We start from the raw sequence: 25730 nt of genomic DNA, 5'->3' as shown, positions 1-25730 counted from the left end.
TTCAATATTTCTCACCTGAAAAAATTATCTACATTCGTGAAATAACAACATTGTCTTCTCATTTTTCTTAAACAAATATACAAACATTTCTAATTTCTATAGGTACCTACTCTAAATTATGTACCTATCTCATACTTGATACGTGTGATTTTCACTACATAAATAATGTATCTTTAACTTCTGTGTGATCTAAAATATATGATGGGCTATAATTTATATAGTTGGGTCCTATCTGATCTCAGTGATAAACTGATATAATAAAGTGCGTGTAACACATAATATGGATATTAGTCAGTCACCACTCGGCACTCATCACTCGTGTAAGAGAAACAAAATCAATATAGTCACTTCACCCCAGCTATCACCGATAAGATGTTTTAATCAATAATATTTTAGCATACCTACTAATAATAATAATAATACTAAATAGTATAGAAATATAGAAATTAAAAAATATATATAAATATAAAGTATATATTTTATTCACAACAAAAATTTTTTTAGTAATTTTAACAATAGGTACTATATCACGCCTTTATAATGTAAAAGTATAGTGATTATTTTTTAAACGTTTTAGAAGAAATCTTTGGATCAAATTCTGCAATGTGGTTTTCTAATCAGGGAAAAAATTTAGCCTACGCGACATTTAATGAAAAATTGGTACCAACGGTATATTTACCAACATATGGCATACCTGATACTATGTACGACCAATCCAGCAGAATGTTTAGTTATCGTTATCCAAAAGTATTATATCAAAATAGTATACTGTATACGTCGAAAATCAATGTAATTACTAATAAATTTAAATAATTAATTATTCAAAATTATAGGCTGATGATCCCAATCCAATTGTTGAATTATTCGTCCAAATTCTAAATATAACAAACGACGAACTCATACCTATATCAATAAAACCGGTAAAACAATACACGTAAGTACCCGCCACACATCGATATTCAATAATATTGTGTATTATTTGCGTTGCATTTATAAGTTATAATGCACTTAAATTGTAATATAATACAATATAGACATTAAAACTTAGAAAATAATTTTAAGCAATTAAAAACAATCAAATAAATGTTTTTATTAGTAATGAGACAATATTATACTCAGTTGGATGGTCAGATGATGAACATTTGTTTGCAATGTGGATGAACAGAATTCAAAATGAATCTCATCTCGTACATTACCATATTTCTAATAATACAGCTGAAGTTATGGAAGTGAGAAAAAATAATACAGTGTTTTAAAATGTAATGCGTATAACATAATTACAAAATTGTATTTGACAGATGATGGAATTTCAACAAAAAAACGGTTGGCTCAATTTTCAACAGTCACTCGTGATTAATCCCCAATACCAGATTGCGTTAATATACCCAATAGAGCAAGACGACGGTGATATGTACAGACATGTTTGCGTGATCTCAAGTGGCAAAATAATGCCAATAACCACTGGTAAATTTGAAGTCGACAAACTCATAAAATGGGACTTTGAATCAAATTATATGTAAGCCCTAGTTATAAATACGTAGGTACTATATAATCATAATATTTTTTATTGATAGAAATAATTCCAATTAAAAAAAAAAATAGTTGGACAATATGTATACGTAGCAGATAAGTTAAAAGTAGGTAGAGGTATCTATATAAACATAGAAAATTTGAATAAGTATACAGCGTAAAAAATAAAAAATAAAAAATACACTATATTTAATACATATAGGACCTATAATATTACCTATATTATAGGTACAACATGCTATTTAAATTAGTTAAAAGTTAATAATAGTAAGTTGAAATAAAAATTTTAAATAGATAATGTTTTTGAAATTGTATATAATGTGGTGTTAAACAAGTCTATATTACTATTTGAGTATCCCACTGACATAATACCATTTTTAGGAGTATATAACACATGATGTATTTAATTTATTTAATATATGATAGAATGGAAATGCTTATATTTCACATATAACTATTATAATAATTGAGTAAAAATGTTACCTATGATATAGGATTATTATTTTTTTTTTACAATAAGCTATTATAGGTAGGTAAATAACAAAAACACTTGATAAATAAAATATGTTTGTTTTTTCCGAATTTCTCAGTAGTTTTTTTTACGCTCAAAGACACCAATAAGAAAATCACAGGCATTTCATCTCCAATATGCCTATAGCAATCAGATAGGTAGGTACCACCCACCCGCCTACACTTTCCAATTGGTGAATAAAAGTTACTTGGAACTTTTGAAACAATTGAAACACTACTTTTACCAGAAAAATAATAACAGAAAATACAAAAAAAGAAAATTTCATTATAATAAATCAATAACTTCCTCACTTTGTTCAGAATCTAAAATATTAATATAGTTAATAATAATTTATCATTTTCCTTCAATACATACCATTAATAAAATAAAGATAAAAGAACATTTTTCCTTTTTTATGCGCTGTCATAATTTATAATGTTATATTATTATAATATATATAAATATAACTAGGTACCCATCGAAGTTTGAAGACAACGATTATTATTAAAATCATATATTATTACATATTATTAAACGATATACCTATAATCATTATTTTTACATAGGTATCTATATTGGTATAAATTAATAATAATCGTTTTTCTTTTTTAAATTTATCCTTAAATTTTTTTGGACAAACCGTTCGTTGTATAATAATATTATCTACTGTGATAATTTTTACAGATATTATTTAGCCAACATAGTGCACAGTTCCGAAGTACAACACGTGTACAGAGTGCATATAGATTTGAATAAACAGCAGACCAAACCAGAATGTTTGACCTGTACCACGGGATGCACTTTCAGCAAAGCACAGCTCAGTGAAAAAAATACGTATTACGCACACATATGTACGGGGCCAAACATACCTTACGTGAACATAATGAAAACTGTATGCATTTGTATGATTATTAGCTAATTCTGCCTTTATAATAATATCGTGTAGCTATAATATGCGTATGTAGATTATGGACTAAGAAATAGTTTTTTACAATAATTATAGTTAAATGTTATTCGACATGTTCAGTAATTTACTCTCGTTTACCACACAATTGACTTTCAGGTAGGTACCTACATATTATGCTGATTAGTATAAAATATATTAAAAAGGTACACGAGTTTTCTTTAAAATATAACAAATGTATCTTGGGAATAAAATAAAATAATATGTATATCAATTAACATTAAACCATGATATCGTAATATATTGTGATGTTCAAATATGTTTAAATGTTTTAATTTTAACCAACAAATTATATTATTTTATTTAATTCAGTTAAGGTACTTAAGTATATTAGGTCGTTACTAAATTAAATAATATAATTAATTATCATAAATTAATCGTTATTTTAATAAAATAGAAAAGTAATAAATTAATAAAAAATATGAAATTAAATAGATAACTCAAACAACATGTAACCATGAGTTCATGTTAAGAAATAATGAAAATAAATTTTCCAATGCAAAATTGAGTATTAATTTATATCTTATCCAAATAACTAAAATAATAATAGGACTCTTCATAATTGTTGTCACATAATATACTTGCAGTTTAGTCAATAGTTTTTATCTTTAATATTTATTTACTATTCTACCAATACAAAAATATGTATGTTTTTGAATTCAAGAATGGAGATCGTGTTACTGCTTGGGAAAGAAATAAAAAACTGACTACAGAATTAAAAAATGTCGCTTTACCTCGGGTGACATTTTTAAACGTTCCACTTACCGATGGCTGTGAAGCTCGTGTCAAATTGTTAATTCCATCGACAGTTGATACTTCATCGGGCAATAAATATCCGTTATTAATTTACACGTAAGTAGGTATTAATGTATTATGCTATAAAAATATGTGTACAACAAAAGTTAAATTAACAACTCTGTTGAAAGATAACTATGAAATGTACGATGGTATCTAATATAATCCAAAGTTTTTTTAGAGATTTTTAAGCATACTTTATTTTATACGTTTCAATAAATGTCTCAAATCAGTGTGTTAATTACAACCTAACAACTATGCAACTGACTACCAGACTATCTACGTATTTAAAAAAAAACTGCTATAGCGTTGAAGACAGGTCCAGTGCGCAGAAATTTGGTGTGGGGGGGGGGGGGGGCGTAATAAAGTATAATTTATATAATTCTAGCTGAATTACCCGTCGTTGCCGGGTTTAAGTATATAAATGTATGTAACCTGGCAAGATTAAATTTTGTTTAATCTATTGAAATTTAAATTAATTAAGATTTTTGAAATAATATTTTATATATATTAATTTAGTTTTTAAGATAATAATTATTATCATAACCTATTCTATAAGTTATAGCTTTTGGCGGCCGCAGCTTTGTTCACGATAAATGTTAGCACTGAAGGTTCAAAATAAATGTTTTACTAATAGTTTTTCAAAATGTTATCTACAAAACTTCTTTGTAGACAATGTTCATCGCTGATCTATTAGTAGGCGACAAAATCACCAAGCTACTGGGTGAGCTTACGCGTGAGCAAGCTACGTAGAACTGCCCATGTGAAAAACAGTTTTCTCGCAAATTTATTCCTGCAAATTTGAGAGTTTGGCCTTGAGACTTGTTTATAGCCATTGCAAAACAGACTATGAGGGGAAACTGTAATCGTTTAAATTCGAACGGATGATCATTCGGAATTAAAGGAATTCGTGGTACAAACATAGTTTCCCCTTTCACACATCCAGTTAAAATTGTGGCTTCTACTATATTGCGATGTAAAGCTTTGACTTTAAGCCTGGTCCCATTGCACAGTTTAGGTGGTTTCAAATTTCGCAACAACATAATAGATGTGCCCACACGCAGAATAAGCCTATTATATGGCATACCCGGCGGTTTCAATGAATTAAAAAAATTAAACCGGATAATTAGTTGCATCGTCTATGTTGACCACCGTATCTATCGAAGTATATACTTTTTCTTCCCCTTCAAAAGATATCAGCAGTGTATCATTGGTAGCCGCCGCTTGGTCATTTTTTGAAGTGAGTATAGCACGTTCACACAACCATTTCATAGGCTTATCATGAATATGAGCAATATCTGGATACATTTTTGATATTAAATCCTAAACCGTAGTTACAACTGTGCACACATTTTCTGGGATAGTTATCATTTAATCAACCGATGGATAATCACCATTGCCAATTTCAAGTAAAAGATCTGAAAATCTACCAGCAAACACTTTTCCTCTCCCAAGTATACCCTCATATTTTTTGACAGTTTGACTATATTAATCTGAGGCCATAAAGTAGATCTTTTAAGACATGACTTGACTTCATCAGTTCTGGTCCCTTTTGGTACTTCTGGTAGAGTCTGCCTAAAGTCTCCAGCCAGTAAAACCGTTACACCACCCACTAACCTTTTATTTCCCCTTATATCCTTTAGAGATCTATTTAAAGCCTCAACACCACCCTTATGTGCCATTGTAATTTCGTCCCACACTATTATTTTTGTATCTTTTAAAACTTCCGCAAAATTACTTTGTTTTGATATATTACAAAAGGGAGTGACTGAAGTTGTTAGATTGAGTGGTAATTTGAAGGTAGCATGGGCCGTTCGACCACCCTCGAGCAGGGTAGCTGCGATTCCAGAAGATGCTACAGCTAAGGCAATGTCGCGAGTACTTCTAAGTTTTGCTAAAATCAAATTGATTAAGAAATTTTTTCCGGTTCCACCTGGAGCATCTAAAAAGAATATTCGACACTCATTATTATTAACACTTGTAATAATTTGATTGTAAGCAAACTTTTGTTCGTCATTCAGAGATTCTTCATTGTTTCTTACGGCGTCTTCTAAGGCTATTAAGTCATAACTTGTTTCCTTGAGATACTCTCTATTATCAAATTGTTGAGATTTGCTTGGCTGAGGTAAGCCATATTCTTTAAGAGGCCGACCACCTAATGTTAACCCGGCATCTTCTATTACCGATAGGCATTTGTTCAACACAACGTCCACTAAGTGTTCTGCACCCACGGAATCCTGTCGTTCTAATCGTATTTTAATATCTTCAGATAGGTATTCTTTGAATTTGTCCCAAAGACATAAGGGATCTGTTACTTGGCAGAACACTAATATAATCGTAAATAGACCCGTATCATATGCGGAGATTGGCAAAGTGCTGCCTCTTCTAGTTCTGCGTACAAATGCTCATCACCTTCAAGTAACCCTAGAGCCTTACACGTGGATTTAAAAGTGGGATGTACTTGACCATTTACAGTTTTCAACGCTTCAAACGAAATTGGGCCCCGGATTTCATGAAGAAGCATACGAAGGTGATAACATTCTGTATTGTTCGGATGAACCATATAAACTCTACCCAGAGTACTCTCTTTTGATATCTGGCCAGCCAACAACGTTTACTCCTCTCTTCCTTCTTTGGAACTTTTTTTTGTCCCAAACGTAATATGCAGGTACTTCTGGGTAAAGCAATTTTTTTGCAAAGTCATCCACTTTACACAAATCAAAAAATGAGAGAAGTGTAGTTGTAGGAGGACTATTCACTCTGTCATGTAGGTTTTGTTCATTAAAGTAAACCCTTTGTCCATTTTTTAAATGGACAGCAAGGTGGACAACGGTAGGGGAATGCTCGTGAATTGGAAATTCACGGATTCGCCACACGGCTTCTGATGAACTTATATATCGTCCACCATCGTAAGTTTTTATTTCGTCTTCCTCATTTTCTAAGGCAAATGAAGCCTGGTCCGAGCCCTTATTTACGTATTTACACACATATTTTATGGACTTCACCGAACTGCAATATTCCACATTGACGTGAGCGTTACATATTATTAACAGTACTGGATTATAAGGAACTACCCAACGATTATCTAGACCTACGCCTTTGACATTGACGGAGAATCCACCGTCATCGGTTGAACTTCTCTTGTACTTCGGATAACCATCATCCTCAGTTTGAGTTTCCTTAATGAGATTCTTGGGGTAATGTTTACTGCACGCGTTATCTTTCATACATGGTGAATTTCGATTAAAACAGCCACAAGGGCCATGAATCATATTACATTTAACGATTTCGTGAAGCTGAGGGTCACGTATGGGATCGGGTATATCAGCACAAATAACATTGTCGATTTGATCCGGAATAATGTGATGCTGAAGCCATAAAAGAATATGAATATGTGGTAGACCTCTCTTTTGCTATTCTGTTGAATACATATAGCATCTCACTTCTCCGAATATTTTACCTTTTGTCAATAAGTTCATGGTCTTTTTGACTTTTAACCGAAACACTCTTGCAATTATATCATGTCGATCTTTGACCGGGAAGTAAGAGCTCTTTTATCTCGTCCCAGCGAGGATTACATGTAAAAGTAATAAAAAGGTTAGGATGACCGTAATGTCTATAACATAGGTCATAGCATCTTATGTTCTTTCGTGCATGTATCTTGGCCCACCAGTAAAAGTTGACCGGAGTATAACCATTTGGCCTAACTGATTAGCTTCTGTGTTTCGTCGTCCAATCGCATATTTTAAATGCATATAACTATCTGCATGCAATTTGGCTTGATTGTTTTTGATGTAATTTAGTCTTTCGGTTTCAATTTTGGCGTATTCATCTGTTAAATATTGACTGAAAAGAGAACGATAATTAACTAAATAGTTGTCTTCCCCTTCTCTGACCATTATTCTATATGAGTAAAAACTTGATGCAGAGACAGTGTTTTTAAGCGGTAACTTGGTTTTTGGATTGCGTTGTGGTATGTTGATTGCATACCCATCATCCCCCCAGCATAACATTAAAAGATACTGCAGTGCGTCGTATGCTTGATGTATCTCACTGATACGGTGAAGTGAGTTACTTCGGTTTTCGAGGATGATGTCTCTTCGATCAAACTGCTGATCTATTAACACTAAAACAACTTCATTTTCCGTCGGTGCATTATACCTGCCTCTATGGTCTTCTGGTAGTTTTTTATCTGCATGTATTACAACTTTAAATGACTCTGAAGGAGGTATTTTATCGATGGCACTTTTCAGATCTTTTATATATGGGTTCACTTGATGTAGCATATCCTGCAGTTGTTTGATTAAATTAGGTTTTAATTTAGGATATTTAGAACACCGAATGTTTGCTTCTCGTTCGTCTTCACCAACAAAATAGATTTGAAGGTACTGTGCGCCCTATCCGGGTTCAGGTAATATACTTCCAATTAAATGGTAGACCTGTCCTTTGACTTTAAAAGTCGGTAAGAAACCGTCTGCTGTTACCTGCTTACCACCAAATGACGTCATCTGAAAACAGGCGTTATATTTTCGAATATTGCCCATGAATTGCACATGATCTGGGTGCAGAGCATTAACCAAACTGTAGAAAGGTTCAGGTAGTTGTCTTAACCTCTCAAGTTGTACTTTTCCGGCGCTGCAACACATACCAAGTGTCTCATCTTTCCACTTCAAGGCGTTGCACCACTGACACTTATAGCCTATAGGTCATAGAACTCAAAGCTACACAGGTGTCAGTTCTATATGCAATATCTGAATCATATGCCATACCTGAATGCACCTTGCTTTTCCATAGACGCATAGTAGTGTTTTCCTTATACCTAGATTGAATAGATCTATGTATTTCAGGATTTGCAGCCTGGTGTATTAAAACAGCTTGCATGTGTACATCAGAATTTGTATTTTGATATTTAGACACAGCTTTACGATTTGATTCAGGTTTATTCTGTCTATATTTTTTTTGTGCTTTTTTATTTGATTTTTATTGTGTAATTAGTAAATCTAGCCCTTCGTCTTCTCTTTTTAATTAATGAGGACGAAATAGATTGATCTGTTTCATTTGATTGGGATAGTAACATTTTTGCAGAAATGTAACTGTGTTCTGAAGATGCAATAGGTGAATGTTCGCGTTCATCGACCAGTTCCTCTATACGACTCTGAGTATTGTTTTCTGCAGCAGTAGGAAGATAAGCATCAAAATGTCCATTGGACAAATCTTGTCCAAATCGTAAAAGCTTTACTGGGCAATCATTAGATCCGGACTCCGTGTATAAGATACCATTTCGATAAGCTTTAAAATTAAATGGAAATATACATCCCGCTTCTATCAACTCATAAAGCCCACCATAAGTTTCATTTTTTATCATATCAGCATAATATTCATTAGCCGTTGAGTAATTATCACCATTTCTATTGTGCGAAATAACTGAATACTTGGTCCAGTCATTCACCACATGTCCGACAATTAGTGATCGCACCTCCATAGCATTGTCTTGTGTTCCGTGTATTAAAAAAGAAAGAGCTCGGAATAAACAGGCACCGTCGCCAACAATGGGGACAACAGTATGTTGTTCAAGTTCTCCATTAACTAAAAGACTTTCTTTAGCCATTTCTTAGGTAATTAAATTAAACAACGTTAAATTAATGCTCCTAACAACAAAAACCAAACACGGAAAAATCTAAAAAAACTAATCCGGCAGTAAGCTGTCTTATGATACACTTGTATACCGAAATCGTTTACCGGTCCTTTATCGAATGCTGGGCTACCGCTACTTACAACGACAACGTGGCCAAATACATATAATTTACAGCATGTGGACATACATTTTATATCGTTAAGCAAAAGTTTTCGTCACGCACAGCTATAAATATAATATGTAGGATAATCACTAAACTTCTATCGTGAAAACGACAACGGTGCTACCGCGGCTCTATCCGCCAACAACGCGTTTTTATATACAGATATATACAGTTTATATTATATTTTGTGCCGTTCAAATCAATATATGATATCAATGTAACACTATACCAATACCAATTACCAATCGATAACAATGTATTTAATATACTGCGTAGTGCGTAAAATATAATATTATACGATGTCAGATTAGGATATAGTAGTAGACGACAGACGTACAGCATTTAATAATCATTTAACTTCTATCGTCAAAACGACAACGCTACCTACTACCGTGGCTCTGTCCGCCGACAACGCGTTAAAATATACAGATTATATTATATTTTGTGCCGTACAAATCAAAATCATATAATATATAATATTGGTATAATATACCAATTACCAATCAATATGGTTAATTAACAATGTATTAAATATACTACGCACAATATAATATTATACGATGTCAGATTAAGATTGTAGTAGACGACAGACGTACAGCATTTACACAACAGGCGAATACGACGTGTGAAAGATAAGTGAAAGATAAGTTCACGTCTTCACCAGTCACAGATCCATGCTGTCAGTGACGACGACGTGCAACGTTCGTACACGTGTGCATGTACGAAAAGTGGTGGGGGAAGATATGGGATGGTCGGCGATGGGTTATTACGACTGAAGTATTATATTTCCGTACTTTTATCATGAAAACGACAACGCCAACGTCGCGGCTCGTAGATTTATCAACCAACGACGCGATATTATAATACGCAATAATACCTCCACGGGCTCCACGTGTAAATAGCTAAAAACCCGGCTTATAGTAAAATAATACCCCGAAATCGTTGAAAAGTAAGATTAAGATTTTTATAATTGAACTAGTCGGTGTTTTCTATACAACTCATAAATAATATTATAGCCACGAAACAATTCATAATATCTACACGCTGATAAAATACACACACAAAAAAAATGTCATAGTACAGGTAGATGGAAACCCTCTGGCCAACGTGCCGTACCATATTTCCCGTAATCGGTCGACTGCTATTGTTATTATTATATGAATATAAATAAATTACATGTAGAAAAATATTTTTACTGATTTCAACCCATTAAAATCAACATTTCGAAAAATCCTTTCTTAGCGGATGCCTACGCCATAATAGCTATCTGTATGCCAAATTGCAGTTAAATCCGTCCAATGGTTTCAGCTGTGCGTTGATAGATCAGTCAATCAGCTTACTGTTTTATATATACAGAATATAATAATAACATATACAATATTTATACTCCATATTTTAACCTTAATTGTCCAATTGTATTTCTAATATATGTTTTCAAACGTTTAAGTGTAGAAAAACGTCCAAGGTCTAGTCATGTTTAAGGAATAAAAAAAAGGCCCAGGGGGGATATATACCCTCCACTGCGCATGACATAGGTCCGGCCACTATATTAAGCCTACTCTGAACGTTTGGTTTGGTATCAACCGTAAGATTTCGCTGACTTAGCTTTGCAACATTGGATTTTAGATTTTGAGCGAAGCGATGAATGTATTGATTTTATAATGATGTGTGTTTTTTTTTTATTTTTTTTTATTTTTGTGTCTGTCATCACCTTTTAGAACAGTAAAATAATTTGACTCTTTTTGAGCTGTTTACGGTCATTGTCAGTTTTCAATTTTTTTAGTTATTTTCTATAAATATCAATAAAATTTTATTTGTTGGGTAAAAAGGCATGAAAATTTAATATAAGGCTTCTGATATATCGTTCTAATAGCAGTTGAAAAATATAAAAAATACATAGGCACAATTTTTTTTTATAAGTATTTAAAGTTCAAATTTTGACAAAATTTATCAAATTTATAATTTAATAATTATTTTATAGTTAAGGATAAATTTAAAACAAGGTTCCACGTAAATAAGTAAATATATAAATTACTTTATTCACAATAATATCATCAAATATACTTGGTAATATCATAGGCTGACTGACCGTTTTCGCTCAGAATCGTTTTTCTAATAGGTACAATGATATTATATCATTGAATTCAAATTTAAGACCATCCATTACAGTGACCCACTTGTAACCTACTGTACAGCAGAGTTACATCCACTTACCCACCTTTTTAAAACTGTATGTTTTAAAAGTTATAATAAGTATTAATAAAGTATTAATATTACACGTTTAAATAAATACTTAAAATGAAATGTTTAATACTTTTCCGTACATAAGATTTAAAAAATTTACAATAAGAGCCTTTTAATAAAATATTTTTTTACAAAACTTGTGTATTGTAAGTATGTAGTTTAATTTGTACAATGCTTTAAATCCTGCTAGATATATGAATAATGAATATATTATAATATAGGTCTACTCCGTATTCGTATACAAATACACGATATACTATACATTCGCTAAAAGTTGTTATTTCTGTTAAATAAGAGTATATACTTTCATATTATAATACTAAGCTCACAGTGGTGGCTCCAGACACATAGCTAGGGGGAGGGGGCAAGTAATAATTTTCAGAAAATGTCGATATTATAATATGATTTTTTCTTGTAATTTTGTTTTTAACAGTATACAATTGTTTAGAAATACTGATTGGGGGATGTCTCCGCCCTAGGCCCTAGCTTCCCTCTAAATCCGTTCCTATAAACTCAAGACATTTTGTATATAGGTACCTACTTATACAATAAATATAAATATAAATTTACCCAAATGATACATGCTTAATATCTCACCCAGATGATATTATATACTTACTCAGGTAAATGTTGGGTCATTAGCCTAGACGAATGACGCCTTAAAAATTATATTTATTTCATTTAGTACAACTTTGGTTACTTAAAATAAATAAAATAAAAACAAACAAACAAACAATTATGAACACTTTGATTAATTAATTTTAAAATAATATGATACAAATAAATGTGAATTTTACAATGTACATAATATAAAAGTATATTCTTATAGTATCATCATTGTGTTACCCCATATTATTATATTACAAACAGTATTGGACAGAGCAACGCATTGATTAAGCCGATAAATATGTTTATAGCTGTGCGATAGTACTAACAAATAGGGATATCGTATATGAATACTTATAAAAGATAAAAACTGTGTAGTGTGTATAATAATATATTGATTGACTGGCTCTATTCGAACTGGAATAAATATTAAATTGACAATATCTATTAAAAATCATCGAACATTATAATATTACGAACCGTTATCTTTAGTTATAACATTAAAATGTAATAAATTATGTATATATTATTAATTATTATACCATTATTAAGTGATGCATCTGAACCATCTAGATTATTTGGTGGTTAGTTCAATAAGTATATAACCTCTGGGGCTCTGAGTGAATTTGTACTTTAGACTTTAATGTAAGCACTTTTGGACTAAATCGAGTTCGTGGTTTATACTAATTTCATTATACCCTGTTCGTAATTTATGGGTTGGTGTTTCTAATTTAAGACTACTCACTTATCAGATTCCATACTTCCATCCTATATTATAGGAGATATACCTACTTGTATTATAGGAGTATCATATTATATTATATTTAAAATCATTAGACGCATTGAAAATTAAAAATAATTTGTTACAATATTTATTTTTGATATAGTTACGGTGGCCCCACGTTTAATATAGCATTGGACGAATTCCACTTAGATCTGAACATGTATTTAAGTATAAACCATGACATTGTTGTGGCTGAAGTCGATGGTCGTGGCACAGGACGAAGAGGTAGTAATACATTATTCGCAAATTATAAGAAATTGGGTACAGCGGAAATCTATGATCAAATGACTATCGCAAAGTAAGTAAAATATCATCTATAGAATGCTTCCTTTTTAGAACATTATACTATACATAGATATATCCATACAGGTATGACTTAATCTAACGGAAAATTGATTTATTTTTTTTTTAAATTTTATGATAGGTAGTCAATGATTTAATGTCGTTACCGGATGACAATTATTTAAATAAAAACACTAAATTGTTCGATGTTTTTGATAAATACATTTCTTGGTCAAAATACTTTCTTTTGCGTGTATGGTGGGTGTATATATTATGATTTATGAATCATTTAAGCAACACGTAAAGATGATACTAAAAAAGTACCACCTAAGATTTTGAAGAAATAGGTACAACATAATAAATTATATAACATAGCTCAAAACTTATGTCTAAGAATATTTAACTGTGTTAAAAATTATTCAATCTTCAACATTAAGAGTGGTTTCTGGTAGAAAATAGCATCAAAAATAGTAGGTATATCGTATATCGATCATTAGGTAGATATTTAAATTGTTTAGCTCCTAAAAGGGAGTCTTTCTGGGGTAGTCACTCCAGTCACTTCCTTAAATGCATCATTGCATCATGACTTGTTAAGAGGACATCATACCGATCATTTTCAGAGGTAAAACACGTGTCCACGTAAAACAAACAAAATTCCATGAACAAGTGTTTTTAGAGTTAATACATGACATTAATTTATATGCATTTTTCGAAAATGTTGATGTATCTAAATCCAAATTCGAACAAGTAGTTTTTGAGTTATTTAACTTTATGTACTTAAATTATCGCAGGCCCACGATGGGTTTAGAACACATGATGTGCTATGATAATTTAGAAACTTGTGTTTTTAATATTTATATATCAACATATTATAATTTATCAAAATATCCTAGTATAAAAATCTCGAACCCAATATATCATAATAATCTGTTTTATATATTTATAATACTAATTTTAAGAATACTATTATCTTTAGTATATACTATATACGCATTAATACATTAGAAACTACTCCTTGAAATGTTGATTTAGATACTAACATCAAAATTAAAAAAATTATCAGCTTAATAATTTACAGTAGGTTCCTACTTAGGTTACAAAGGTTGGTACTCATTTGAAAAAAAATAGTTTGCATCTCCACAAGTATACATTTATTGTTAGTTGTAATATTTTCAATTTACGTGCCACGAAATAATCTATTAAATATTTATGCTCCTTTAATGTGCTCGAATTAACCGTAGTCATCTAATTATCATATCACAAAGCGTTTATGCATATCTACTATGAATATTGAATATGTACCTAAATTGTGTTTATTATCAGCTTTTGATTTTTATTAGTATATTATTTTTATGTATAGAAATATACATCGACTTATATATTATGTTATATTGATAAGCACTTCTATTATTATACTATTGCTAGTTAATAAATATATTCAACAGATTTCTATCAAGCAACGTGTCGTTTGTTGACAAAAATAAAGTTGGTATTTGGGGATGGAGTTTTGGTGGCTACATGGCCGGTATGGCTTTAGCGAAGGATGTCGAGGAAGTATTTAAATGCGCATTGTCCGTATCACCTGTCACGGACTGGATATATTATGGTTTTGTATAAATTAATTTTGTTTTATCTTTTATTATTATTTTTTATTATTATAGCTTCCGGTTCATTTATTATTTTATTACCTATATTAGACTAGGTATAATAGCTCAGCAGTCAGACTTTTTAAATTAGCCTATGGTCACTCAGGGATGTCACTCAGGGGAGCATTTTAATGGTGAAAACATTTTTGAAATTGGCCCAGTAGTTTGTGAGTTTGTTCGTCACAAACATCCAAACCTTTCCTCTTTATAATAAAAGTATAGATAAGGATTTATAGGTTATCGATGATTAATTTTCTATGACTGCGTAATAACTGCATGTGGGTAAGATGTAGAGAATAAAAAAAAATTACACCTAAGTTCAGCTTTTCGTTAGTCATAATTTATGATTAATAGAGCTAGTCGAAGGCGTGAGAAGATTTGTTTACCCGGGTTTGCTACGTAACATATATGTGGTAATTGTATAAGGCTTATTAGTTATTTTAAGGTAAAACTAATATTAAATAAGATTTACCTATACCTCTATAATATATATACTTGCTGACGAACCTATGATGAAATTAGATAATTAAAATAACTATAAATGCGAACACAGAGTAGACAACAAATGCCTTTAACCAATGGACCGATGTTATATTTTAATCTTTATTTAAACTAACTTTTAGACTCAATGTTCACTGAACGGCTTATGGATACGTACAACCAAAATGTTGAGAGTTATCGAAATGCTAGTTTGATAGAAAATGCTGGTGGTTTACGTAACAAAAAATATATGGTTATTCATGGACTAGTTGACCTTAATGTTCATTTTCAACATTCCGTAATGTTATCCAAAGAACTACAACATAATGCTATAACATTTCAACAGCAAGTATGTGTTTTAAATTTCTATACTCATCGGACAAATTCTAACATAGTTATTAATTTAATATTTTAGTTTTATCCAGACGAAACTCATAAATTGTTAAACGTAAGAAATCATCTTTATCGTACAATTATATTATTTATTTTAAGATTTTTAATATAAAGTGCAATTTGATGGATCAATATCCTCAAAAATTGTCATATAATAAGAAAATGATGTTATTTAACTATGTTCAACGTATGTATGTTTTTAATGTTGTGGAGTATCAAGATTTTAATTGTTAATAAAACTATTCTATTTTTAAATTGTATTTTTTTATATTACATCTAATAAGAGCTTTTAAGTCTTGTTTTTGGAATCTACAACACATTCAAAAGAGTTCCACCAATTATATCTTAAAACAAAAAAATTGCAAAAAGCTCAAGGAATAAAAACCCACAGAAAAAAAGCTCACGGAAATAACCCCATCAAAAAAAATTCAAAAATTTTTTTTTATGTCAACTTTTAATTTCTTTTTGGGTAAGACGAGCTTCTGCTTTAGGAATACAAAAAACACCATTTCACCGCTTATTTGACTTGGGCCAAAATATTATTATAGCAGATGATCTTAATGACAAACATCAAGCATGAAATATCAATTCGACCAACATAGCAGGTAGAACCCTATTCAGATACATCGACACTAGATTAGACTCAACAGTTACTGCTCCAACATCACCAACGCGTTATCCAACTCATCCTAATCAAAGCACCGATTCTCTTGGCATTGCCATTATAAAGGCAGGTTGTCTTGGATATCATCTAGAAAATCTCTCAAGTGAGCTTTCATCTAACCATTCACCTATACTGCTTGATATCCACCACCGCTCTGCACATAGTGCTTCCACCAAAGCCTCTATATATCACCGAATGGCAAAAGTATGAAATATATATGGAATCCAAACCCTTGCAACTAGCAAAAATAACTCTTGTGCAATCAAAATGTTACAGTTACAAGTAGATATTGTAATTCAGTGGCTACACTACTTTTGGTTTTTTACGTTTTTTGGTTTTACATCAATAAGATCTTCTTTAAATTCTATAAAAGTAATAAATATAAGTTTGAAAAATATAACCACAGGTAAAAAATGTATTAGCTGAGTTAAAAAAAATATCGGTTAATTTACCAGAAAATTTTTTATGAATTTCTAACTAAAAACAATTTGCACATTTTCGTAACTTTTACGTATTTTGTCAATATTCATATTTTAAAAGCTTAAAAAAAATTGGGACTTTATTTTTAATAATTTTCAACTGCCAATCTAACAATATATAGGTGCTTTGGAAACTACTGGCATTTACCTCCCCAATGCACCAACTAGATTCACATTCCGATCGAACAAGATACTGAAGTTGAATATCGAAGCGCCCACCCCCCTGCGGCCTCTGGCTTTTTCTTTAATAAATGTATAGATATCTATACGATACTAGATAGTGAACATTTTTAGATGAAAAAAGTGAAGCCAGTTTTAATCACATAGTATATATGTAACTATACAAATGTGAAATGAAAATCTTTGTACAGGGTAAACTCTGGAACTACTTATCAGATCTTCTTGATTTATTTTTAAATTAAAGAGTATATCACGGAGAAGGTTTTTATGAAAGAAGATTTTAGGAAAATTTAGTGAACACTAGACATCTAGACAAGATAGAGCGGCATACGGGTACACGGTATACTCCGTCTATTTCTGCTTATAATAAAGTTATTTATAAATATTGCTTGGATTAATAATAATTATCGACGATAATATTATGATTAACCTAGTATTATTATACGTAGTTTATTTCATTCATTTGAAATTCTTCGTCGGGTTTAGACGGTTTAGTTGTTGTCTTCAGTCTAGAATTCAACATTTTTGACTGATTGCTATACAGCCCAAACAGGTAAGTTTCTGATTTTTTTTTTAATTTCTAGAATAATACATTTCTGTATTCTTTAGTAAAACAAACTATTAAAATAATAATCTGAATAAATTGAAAATAGTTTATTATGTCAAAATTATTTTATTATTTAGATTTGTGTGTTGAACCTAATTAGTGTTATATACTAATTATATTTATGTATTATAATAAAATAATAATATTAAGACTGGACTTTGAAATAAGTACACAGAAAAGTCAATGTAAAAGTCACCTAATATTGGAACAATGAGATATCGATATGATTTGGTTTATTATTTAGGTTCATGTTAATTGTATAGTTTTTTCTTAGTGTAAGAAATGCCGGGTCCACGCAGAGACGACAAAAGTAAAACAAAACAGAAACTCTGTGTCTTTCGACAAAATCAAAACATTTTCAAAACAATTGTGTTTTTTCCAACAAATTGTTTGTGTTTTTAAAAACAAAGTCATGTCCCGAGCGGTGTCGGTAAACATCAAAAGGTTTTTGTTTTGTTGTTTTTTTGGAGAACATTGTCAAGCGTGTGTGGACAATGTTTTAAAAATAACCAACAGTTAAAAATAATAATTCGATAATAATATTTAGATAGTAGATAATCTTAATATTAATAGTGTGATAGTGCGATTTAGGTATTTAGTATCAATTGGTTTGTTGCGTAGTGTAGTTCATACTTAGGTATAATATTCATAATAATTCATAATTCATATAATTACAATGAATACGAAAAAAAAAATGGAATGTAGATGACACATGCAAGCTTATAGAGCTGTACCGGGAATCACCCATATTGTGGGATGCGACTAATTTGAATTACAAAAATAAATTCAAGAAAGCTGATGCATTAAAAGAAATTGGTATGCAATTAAGTACAGATGCCAATGAAATCGATCGGAAATTGAAAAATGTGTATTCACAATACTCCAGGGAGAGACGTGCATATAAGGACATGAAAAAATCTGGAGCAGGCAGAGATTTCCGTGCCAAGTGGTTCAGGTACGACTTGATGAGTTTTCTTCAAGACAAAAATAAACCAAGGAAATCTCGAGAAGCTGGTTTAACTGAAGAAAGTCAGGTAAAAATAATGTTCTTTTCGACTATAAGATAGACTAAAAATTGTTTTTCTACTAAAAATATAAAATAAATAAATAAGATAAGGAATACGTATAAGTCAAATGAAACATTCATTAAAATTATTATAAATCATTAAAAAAAAATATATACAAAACAATAGGTAATCGATTAAAAAACGACATAGTTATAAGTTATTATAACCGCTTTTGATTTTTAAACATTTAAAAAATAATATATACAATGCACATTTAAATGTTATGAATTTGTTTTAGTTACGAATAGTTCAATTGCCACGGTACTTGACCTTGTTCTGAAATGAAATATTCGCTGAACTCATCTCTAACTTCTGCAGCTTCAATAGATGATTTTCGAGCTATTTGAGAAATTGATAAAAATGATCGAGGATTTTGTTGATCTCTTCTCCAGGTTCCTCTTTCTATTGTGCCAGTATCTAATTGTTCTGAATCAAACGCTCCCGGTGGAGTATATGTATTTTTTGATGACAAGCTCTTACGTAAATAATTGTGTAGGTGTACACAAGCTAATACTACTTTTTCCACTTTTTCTGGTTGCAACAACATTGGTTTGCGAAACACTCGAAAAATTGAAGTCATTATGCCGAATACATTTTCCACGACTCTTCTGGCGTGACTAAGGCGGTAATTAAATATTCGATTTTTCGAACCCTTATCCTGATGTCCACTATAGGGTTTCAAAATACATGGAGAAAGTGGAAAAGCATCATCAGCTACGAAAACATAAGGACTTAATTTATTTCGACCTGGTAGCACACTTTTGTCCGGTAGGTTTAATGAACAGTTTTCCATGAGTTTTTGAAAGCTAGTACTTTTGAACACTCCACCATCCGATATACGACCTTGGCACCCAATACTTACGTAAATAAAGTTATAACTCGCATCGACTACTGCGAATAGAACAATACTAAATGTGCTTTTGTAATTAAAAAATTCGCTGCCACTTAATATTGGTGATTCAATTACGACATGTTTCCCATCCATTGCACCAACGCATTGGGGAAAATTCCAAATTTTATCATAGTCACAAGCAACTTTTTTCCACTCTTCTTCATTTGATGGCATCTAGTTTAAAATAATATGATGATACTTACTATTTTTGTTTTTAAATTATTTATTTACAAATATATAGAATTAATAATTTAATATTCATATTTTATGTACCTATAACAAGGTTTATTTTTTAAACGTACCTAATTATATATTTTTAATGTAGATAAGTGACATGTCAAGTGATGAAGTATATGAGGATAGCATTGAACTTTGTACACCAAACACACAATTTATGGCAGTTGATGAGAATATTTTTGAGAGAAATGAAGGAAATTCAATAAACAATTTACAAATACATGACGAAAGCAATATTTGGGCACCAGTAGAATCGTCACCAATGGCGACTCCTAAAAATTTGATAGTATCGCAAGAAAATCGGAAGCCTGGATCATCTAAATTTAAGGAAAGTGAAGATAGAACTCAAGAGGTTTTTGAAATGATGAAATCGATAAATGAAAGTCGCAAAGAACGCAACGAAAAAAAAATGATGATTTTGATGCGTTTGGTGATATAGTGGCACGTAAAGTACGCGGTCTTCGAACCCATTATGCACAATGTACAATTCAACATTTAATTAACAATCTTTTATACGACGGTGAGTTAGGAAAATATGATGTTCCGCCACAAACATTTCAAGTTCCTACTAACTACAACAATTATATTGATGGATCTGCTGCTTCAACCTCTAGTAATCAGACACTTTCAGAATTATCTGCTATTAACTACTATCACGATGAATCTTCATCTGCGTCAACTGCAATTCCCTACTCTAATCCTGCTAGTATCACAAATGTGACCGAAACAACTCCAGAACTATGGGAAACCCATTAATATAATAGTAAATAAATATAAATATTTAATATATAGTAAATATTTAATATGTTATAACAAAAAAAAAATTATTATTAATCTTGATTTAAGTTTGGCTTTTTGTTTTAAACAAAATTTATTTTTTGTAAAAGGTAGTTTTTAATTTTAATTTAATTTTACTTTTATTTTATTATAATCAAAGAGAGATTTTTTTTCAATTTCATTAATAACAAAATAAATTATTTGGCTATCATTATATTTAATAGATTATACTTATAATTTTTGTATTGTTTGTGCTAATTATGATTAATAATATATGATTAATTTTTAATATATTTACATAACATGTTCTACTTACCTTAATATATCCTGATAAAGCGTTTATTATTGCTTCACACACTTCTGGTACTATAAGGGATATCGACTGAGTAGAAATTCTAAACTGATACATCCAGCTATGATAAGAGTCTCCTGTAGCCAAAAATCGCAATGTTAATGATAGGCGTTTAGTAACACTAATAGGACATCTCCAATTAGTGTTTTTTTTTAACTGCTGGACCAACAAGACATATTAGATTTTCAAAATCTTGAGATGACATCCTCAGAAAATTTTTGAAACTAGATCGTAGTTCTCCGTTTAAACCAACATCATCATCTTGCAGGTTCATTAATAGTTTATCTACTCCTTGTTCATTCCTTTTTTGCAAAGTTGGCCTTACCCAAAAACGTCTTTTATTATTATTTTTTTTTTGTTGGAAATAAATATACCCAGCACCTAGCATAAGTAAATCTTCTTCGTCTTCAATATTTTTTCTCATTTTCCACATTTTAATTTATGTAGATTTACTAAAGATAAATGTTCACTATTTTATATATTTTTATTTAAAAATAAACAACTTAAATACCGAATACTGAACGTCTGAATTGCTTAAACTTCAGTGACTGACTGAATGAATATCTGATAATGAATATCTAAAAAATGTAATTTTGAAACAAACATGTTTGGTATGGACAAGAGAAAACAAAAACAAAACACAAACAAAATGTTTGATTTTTGTTCATTTTTTGTTTAATTTTTACTGAACTCAGTATGGACACATGTTTTGTTTGTGTTTTATTTTTTCAAACTAAAAAAAATTGGGATTGTGTTTTGTTTTTGTTTTGTTTCTGTGTCGTTTCTGTGTGGACCCGGCAATCTATACAATATATACAATCTGTAATATAATATTTACAATGAGCATATGTGCTGAATTTATTTACATGGCTTTTGAATGTGGGGGTGAGTAGCTATCCAGCAGTAACACTCGACGTGATGACTTAATAACAAAATAAAAATTTAGTTTATTGTTGCAGATTAAAATAATAATAGTGTATTATATATTGGTTGCTATTGGTTGCGCGGGCATGTTTGTTGATTTGTATTGTTATTTTTTGTCAATATTTATAATATACTAGCTGATCCCGTGCACTTCGATGCCCGTTAATATTGAAATCCCAGATTTTTTTTGCACTAAAAATTAGCATGCAATTAGCTAGACTATTTTTATTATTTGCATGACCATATTTAATGAAAAATAAGCAAAAAACTTGGGGGGGGGGGCTGTTGAAACGTTTCACCAACTCCCTAAGATTGAAAAAAAAAGATTTTCCGGAATTTTCTTTTGCCAATAATTAGCACGTAATTAGCATGAATTGGCACGCCCACCCACGAAATTTGCACGCCAATAGTTGCCGAGCTATCGGTATTTTTTATTATGACTACTAATATGAATAGTGCACAACCCTGATTACTGGACACAATTTGTTTATGTTTATTGTTCGATAGGATGAGGCAACTTGTATGCATTCGAGTCTATTTGAAAAAAAAATGATTGAACTTTTTGAATTTAGGAGGCAAACTAGTAGGTGGCACCTATAATAGCGGTCGATTACTTTCATTTGTCTTGGTTATATCATAGTTTTGAGTTTTTGACATAACTAGTACCTACTAGGTACTTTAGACTTACGTATCAACTTACGTGCTTCAATTTCAACATATATACGCTTTTTTAACATATCGACAATTAATACAAATACTGAATTAATACACCATAATTTTGTATGACTGACTGAGCTGCAACTTTTAAAACGACAGGCCCATCTTGTTTCACTTAACTGAACTAAAGATTTTTTTTTCAAACCAAGTTGATTTTGAATTTCATTGAACTTTTTATTTTTTGAAGGATATGAGAAATGTACGTAGATGGCTTCTAGTCCATTAAATAATTTTCTAAGATCCTAAATAAACAAAATAAGGTTTTAATATTATTATAAATTATTAATTGGTACTAAGTAATAAAACATTTTTCAAACAAATAATAAATAATAGGATTACTTTCAAATATCTGCATGTGTCCACAATCACTACATTTAATTTATGTGCCATACAATGAATGTATATAGCGTATGGATAAATTTGCTTAAGTTTAGTTTGGACACCTCCTTTCTGACCAGACATTACATTTGCTCCATCAAAAGATTGGCCAGCAATTGGAATATCAGATAGATTACAAAAATGTAAAAAGTCGATAATAGATGAATATAATGCATCAGCATTTTGACTATATGATACATCAACAAATCCTAAAAAACGTTCTTTCACTTCTAAATTATTTGTATAACGGATACAGATGGACATTTGCTCTTCTTTATGAGATCTGTGTTCAAACACATTGATTTATTATTTTAACCTGTTACAAAATAACTAAGCATCATTCTTAAAAATATTTATTTTTATTTACCTGGCTTCATCACATGAAATAGAAAACATGCCATACTTTTTAACTTCAGAAACAATATTATCTCTCACATATGAAGCACCAATATTTATTAAATCATTTTGAATGGCCCAGCTAGTATGGTTAGTTGAGTTGAAAATATATTTTTTCTCAAACTCAATATGATGTTTTGAAAACAACATGCATAGCTCTTTAAAATTACCTTAAATAAGAAATTAAAATATTATACTTAATTTTTAAAGGTAAACAAATCATTAAAATCACAAAGAATATTATTTGTTTATCCTTACCTTTATTTAAAGCATCTTCATTTTCACTATGACCCCTAAATGGAAGTCCCTGCCGTCCAAGAAATATAACAATGTCAATTAAACATTTAATATACTGCCGATTTTTGTCAATGTGCTCTCTGTTGGCTGTTGATAATTTGGAGATGATACTACCTTGTTTTAAAGAATTTTTATATTCTAACCATCTTAACATACAATTAATGGGATTAATTGTTGAAGCGTGCAAACTTAGTTTTGATTTTTTGGTCTTTGAATCTCTTGATCCACAAAGCTATAGACGATTAGATAAAATATTGTGTAAAATATATTGTAATTATTATAATTATGCCTATAAATTTACCTAGTAAGTAGGTACATAATTCAGTTTTAATTTTATTTTTATGTTTGAAATACGTAGGTACTTCAACTTCAGACTAATTAGAATCTTAATAAGAATAGTTATGCAACTTACTTTTTTCCAGTTATTAAATCCTATTACAGTAAATGTATCTTCCGTTTGACGAGCAGTTCCAAAAATACGGCATGGAAAACAAAACACGCTATCTTTTTTAATACTATATTCGAGCCAATTAAAATCACTAAAGTGAGAAGGTGTAAATCCTCGATTTTGACTTCCAAATTTTGTCTTAGGATACTCCTTTTTAAACATTTTTGAAAATCTTATTTATAATATTAATATACATATAAGTTGTAATTAAAAATCTACTTACCTTTAATATTGGCTGACGCGGTCCTGAACTTAAATTACCCAAATAAAATTTATCATCTATAGGCACATCATTTAACTCATTTTCTTCATAGTTTTCATCTGCAATTATACTTTCAGTATTTATTGCAGACGCAGGCGTAGGCGTATGTTCGGGCACATTTACTTGATCATCAGAGTTTTTTTTTTTTACTAAAAATACTAAACATTTTCTTTTTTAAACGAATTTAAATGTATAACCATACTAATATAACTAGTATAAGTAATATACTAGGTATATAATTATATAAAAGATCACTCGATATTACGAGGTACGGTACGTTACGTGGCTATGTGAAATACTGAATAGTGAAATGGTTAGATTGAAATGGGAAATGGACAATTTAACTGTGTCTGTGTGCCGACTGTGCCGGTAATCACTAATCAGTATGAACATACATACATACATACATAAACGAACAAACTAGTATAATATTCGTTTGGAGCTATTTAAAAATGTTTTTGGTTTTCCCAATCATTGGCGATTGGCCTGCATGACTTATCAGACGTCACCGTCACTATAGTTGTACCGTTCATATTTTGTTTAATAATAACTATATAATATTATTTAGACATTATTATACAATACATTAATACTGTCTATTAGTAATATTTTTTATTGTTATATTATATTATTTTATAAAAGCAATTTTGTTATTAGTGTTAGGAAAAAATGTTTAGTAACAAAGTAAAAAAATAAAAAAAAACGGTAAAAATAACTTATTAAGAATAACATACATTATATTATACTATTATTTTTTGAGGGGGCTTTGAGTGATTTTGGGGCGCTACTACTACTCAGCGCTCTAACAGCCCTCCAAAACTCACTACCGTCAAACAAAACCACGCAACATATTTAAAAAATACTGAAATCAACCTAAAAAAAAGTTGAACTTATGTGGGTACACTCACACTTGGGAATAACTGGCAATGAAATGGCTGACAAAGCAGTTAACCTTGCTACCAGAATTATCCCCCACCCAACAATTTCCGATCTACCGACCAACGACATCCAATCATCCAT

The 25730-nt window shown here is 30.6% G+C and overlaps 2 protein-coding genes across 2 annotated transcripts in view; one reads left to right on the top strand and one right to left on the bottom strand.

The window, feature by feature from the left end:
• LOC132936916 (venom dipeptidyl peptidase 4-like) overlaps positions 1 to 16282 on the top strand; it is a 28248-nt gene extending 11966 nt beyond the window's left edge. Inside the window, exons 7-16 of the mRNA XM_061003728.1 lie at positions 578 to 747; positions 834 to 934; positions 1097 to 1229; positions 1299 to 1516; positions 2726 to 2933; positions 3670 to 3857; positions 13336 to 13530; positions 14960 to 15120; positions 15784 to 15989; positions 16056 to 16282. Coding sequence (XP_060859711.1) covers positions 578 to 747; positions 834 to 934; positions 1097 to 1229; positions 1299 to 1516; positions 2726 to 2933; positions 3670 to 3857; positions 13336 to 13530; positions 14960 to 15120; positions 15784 to 15989; positions 16056 to 16145 — 1670 coding nt within the window. The 3' untranslated portion in view covers positions 16146 to 16282. The remainder of the gene's footprint in view (positions 1 to 577; positions 748 to 833; positions 935 to 1096; positions 1230 to 1298; positions 1517 to 2725; positions 2934 to 3669; positions 3858 to 13335; positions 13531 to 14959; positions 15121 to 15783; positions 15990 to 16055) is intronic.
• A 5509-nt stretch (positions 16283 to 21791) lies between these two features.
• LOC132941254 (zinc finger MYM-type protein 1-like) lies at positions 21792 to 25730 on the bottom strand. The gene is made up of 7 exons (XM_061009224.1): positions 25619 to 25730; positions 24672 to 24859; positions 24413 to 24598; positions 23962 to 24232; positions 23675 to 23873; positions 23269 to 23590; positions 21792 to 21866 (listed from the first exon to the last, which is right to left on the bottom strand). Exons 1-7 carry the CDS (start codon positions 25728 to 25730, stop codon positions 21792 to 21794), a joined length of 1353 nt encoding a protein of 450 aa, XP_060865207.1.

The sequence above is a fragment of the Metopolophium dirhodum genome, chromosome 1 (genome assembly GCF_019925205.1).
Source record: "Metopolophium dirhodum isolate CAU chromosome 1, ASM1992520v1, whole genome shotgun sequence".
NCBI lineage: Eukaryota > Metazoa > Arthropoda > Insecta > Hemiptera > Aphididae > Metopolophium > Metopolophium dirhodum.
This window is presented reverse-complemented; position numbering and strand designations above follow the sequence as displayed.

Coding starts and splice junctions, on each gene's coding strand:
- LOC132941254 (XM_061009224.1), bottom strand. CDS start 25,730: ATGGATGATTGGATGTCGTTGGTCGGTAGATCGGAAATTGTTGGGTGG. Junction 23,591..23,674: donor ATTTCATGTGATGAAGCCAG/GTAAATAAAAAT, acceptor GTTTGAACACAG/ATCTCATAAAGAAGAGCAAA. Junction 21,867..23,268: donor ACACATGCAGATATTTGAAA/GTAATCCTATTA, acceptor TACATTTTTTAG/ATATTCATTATCAGATATTC.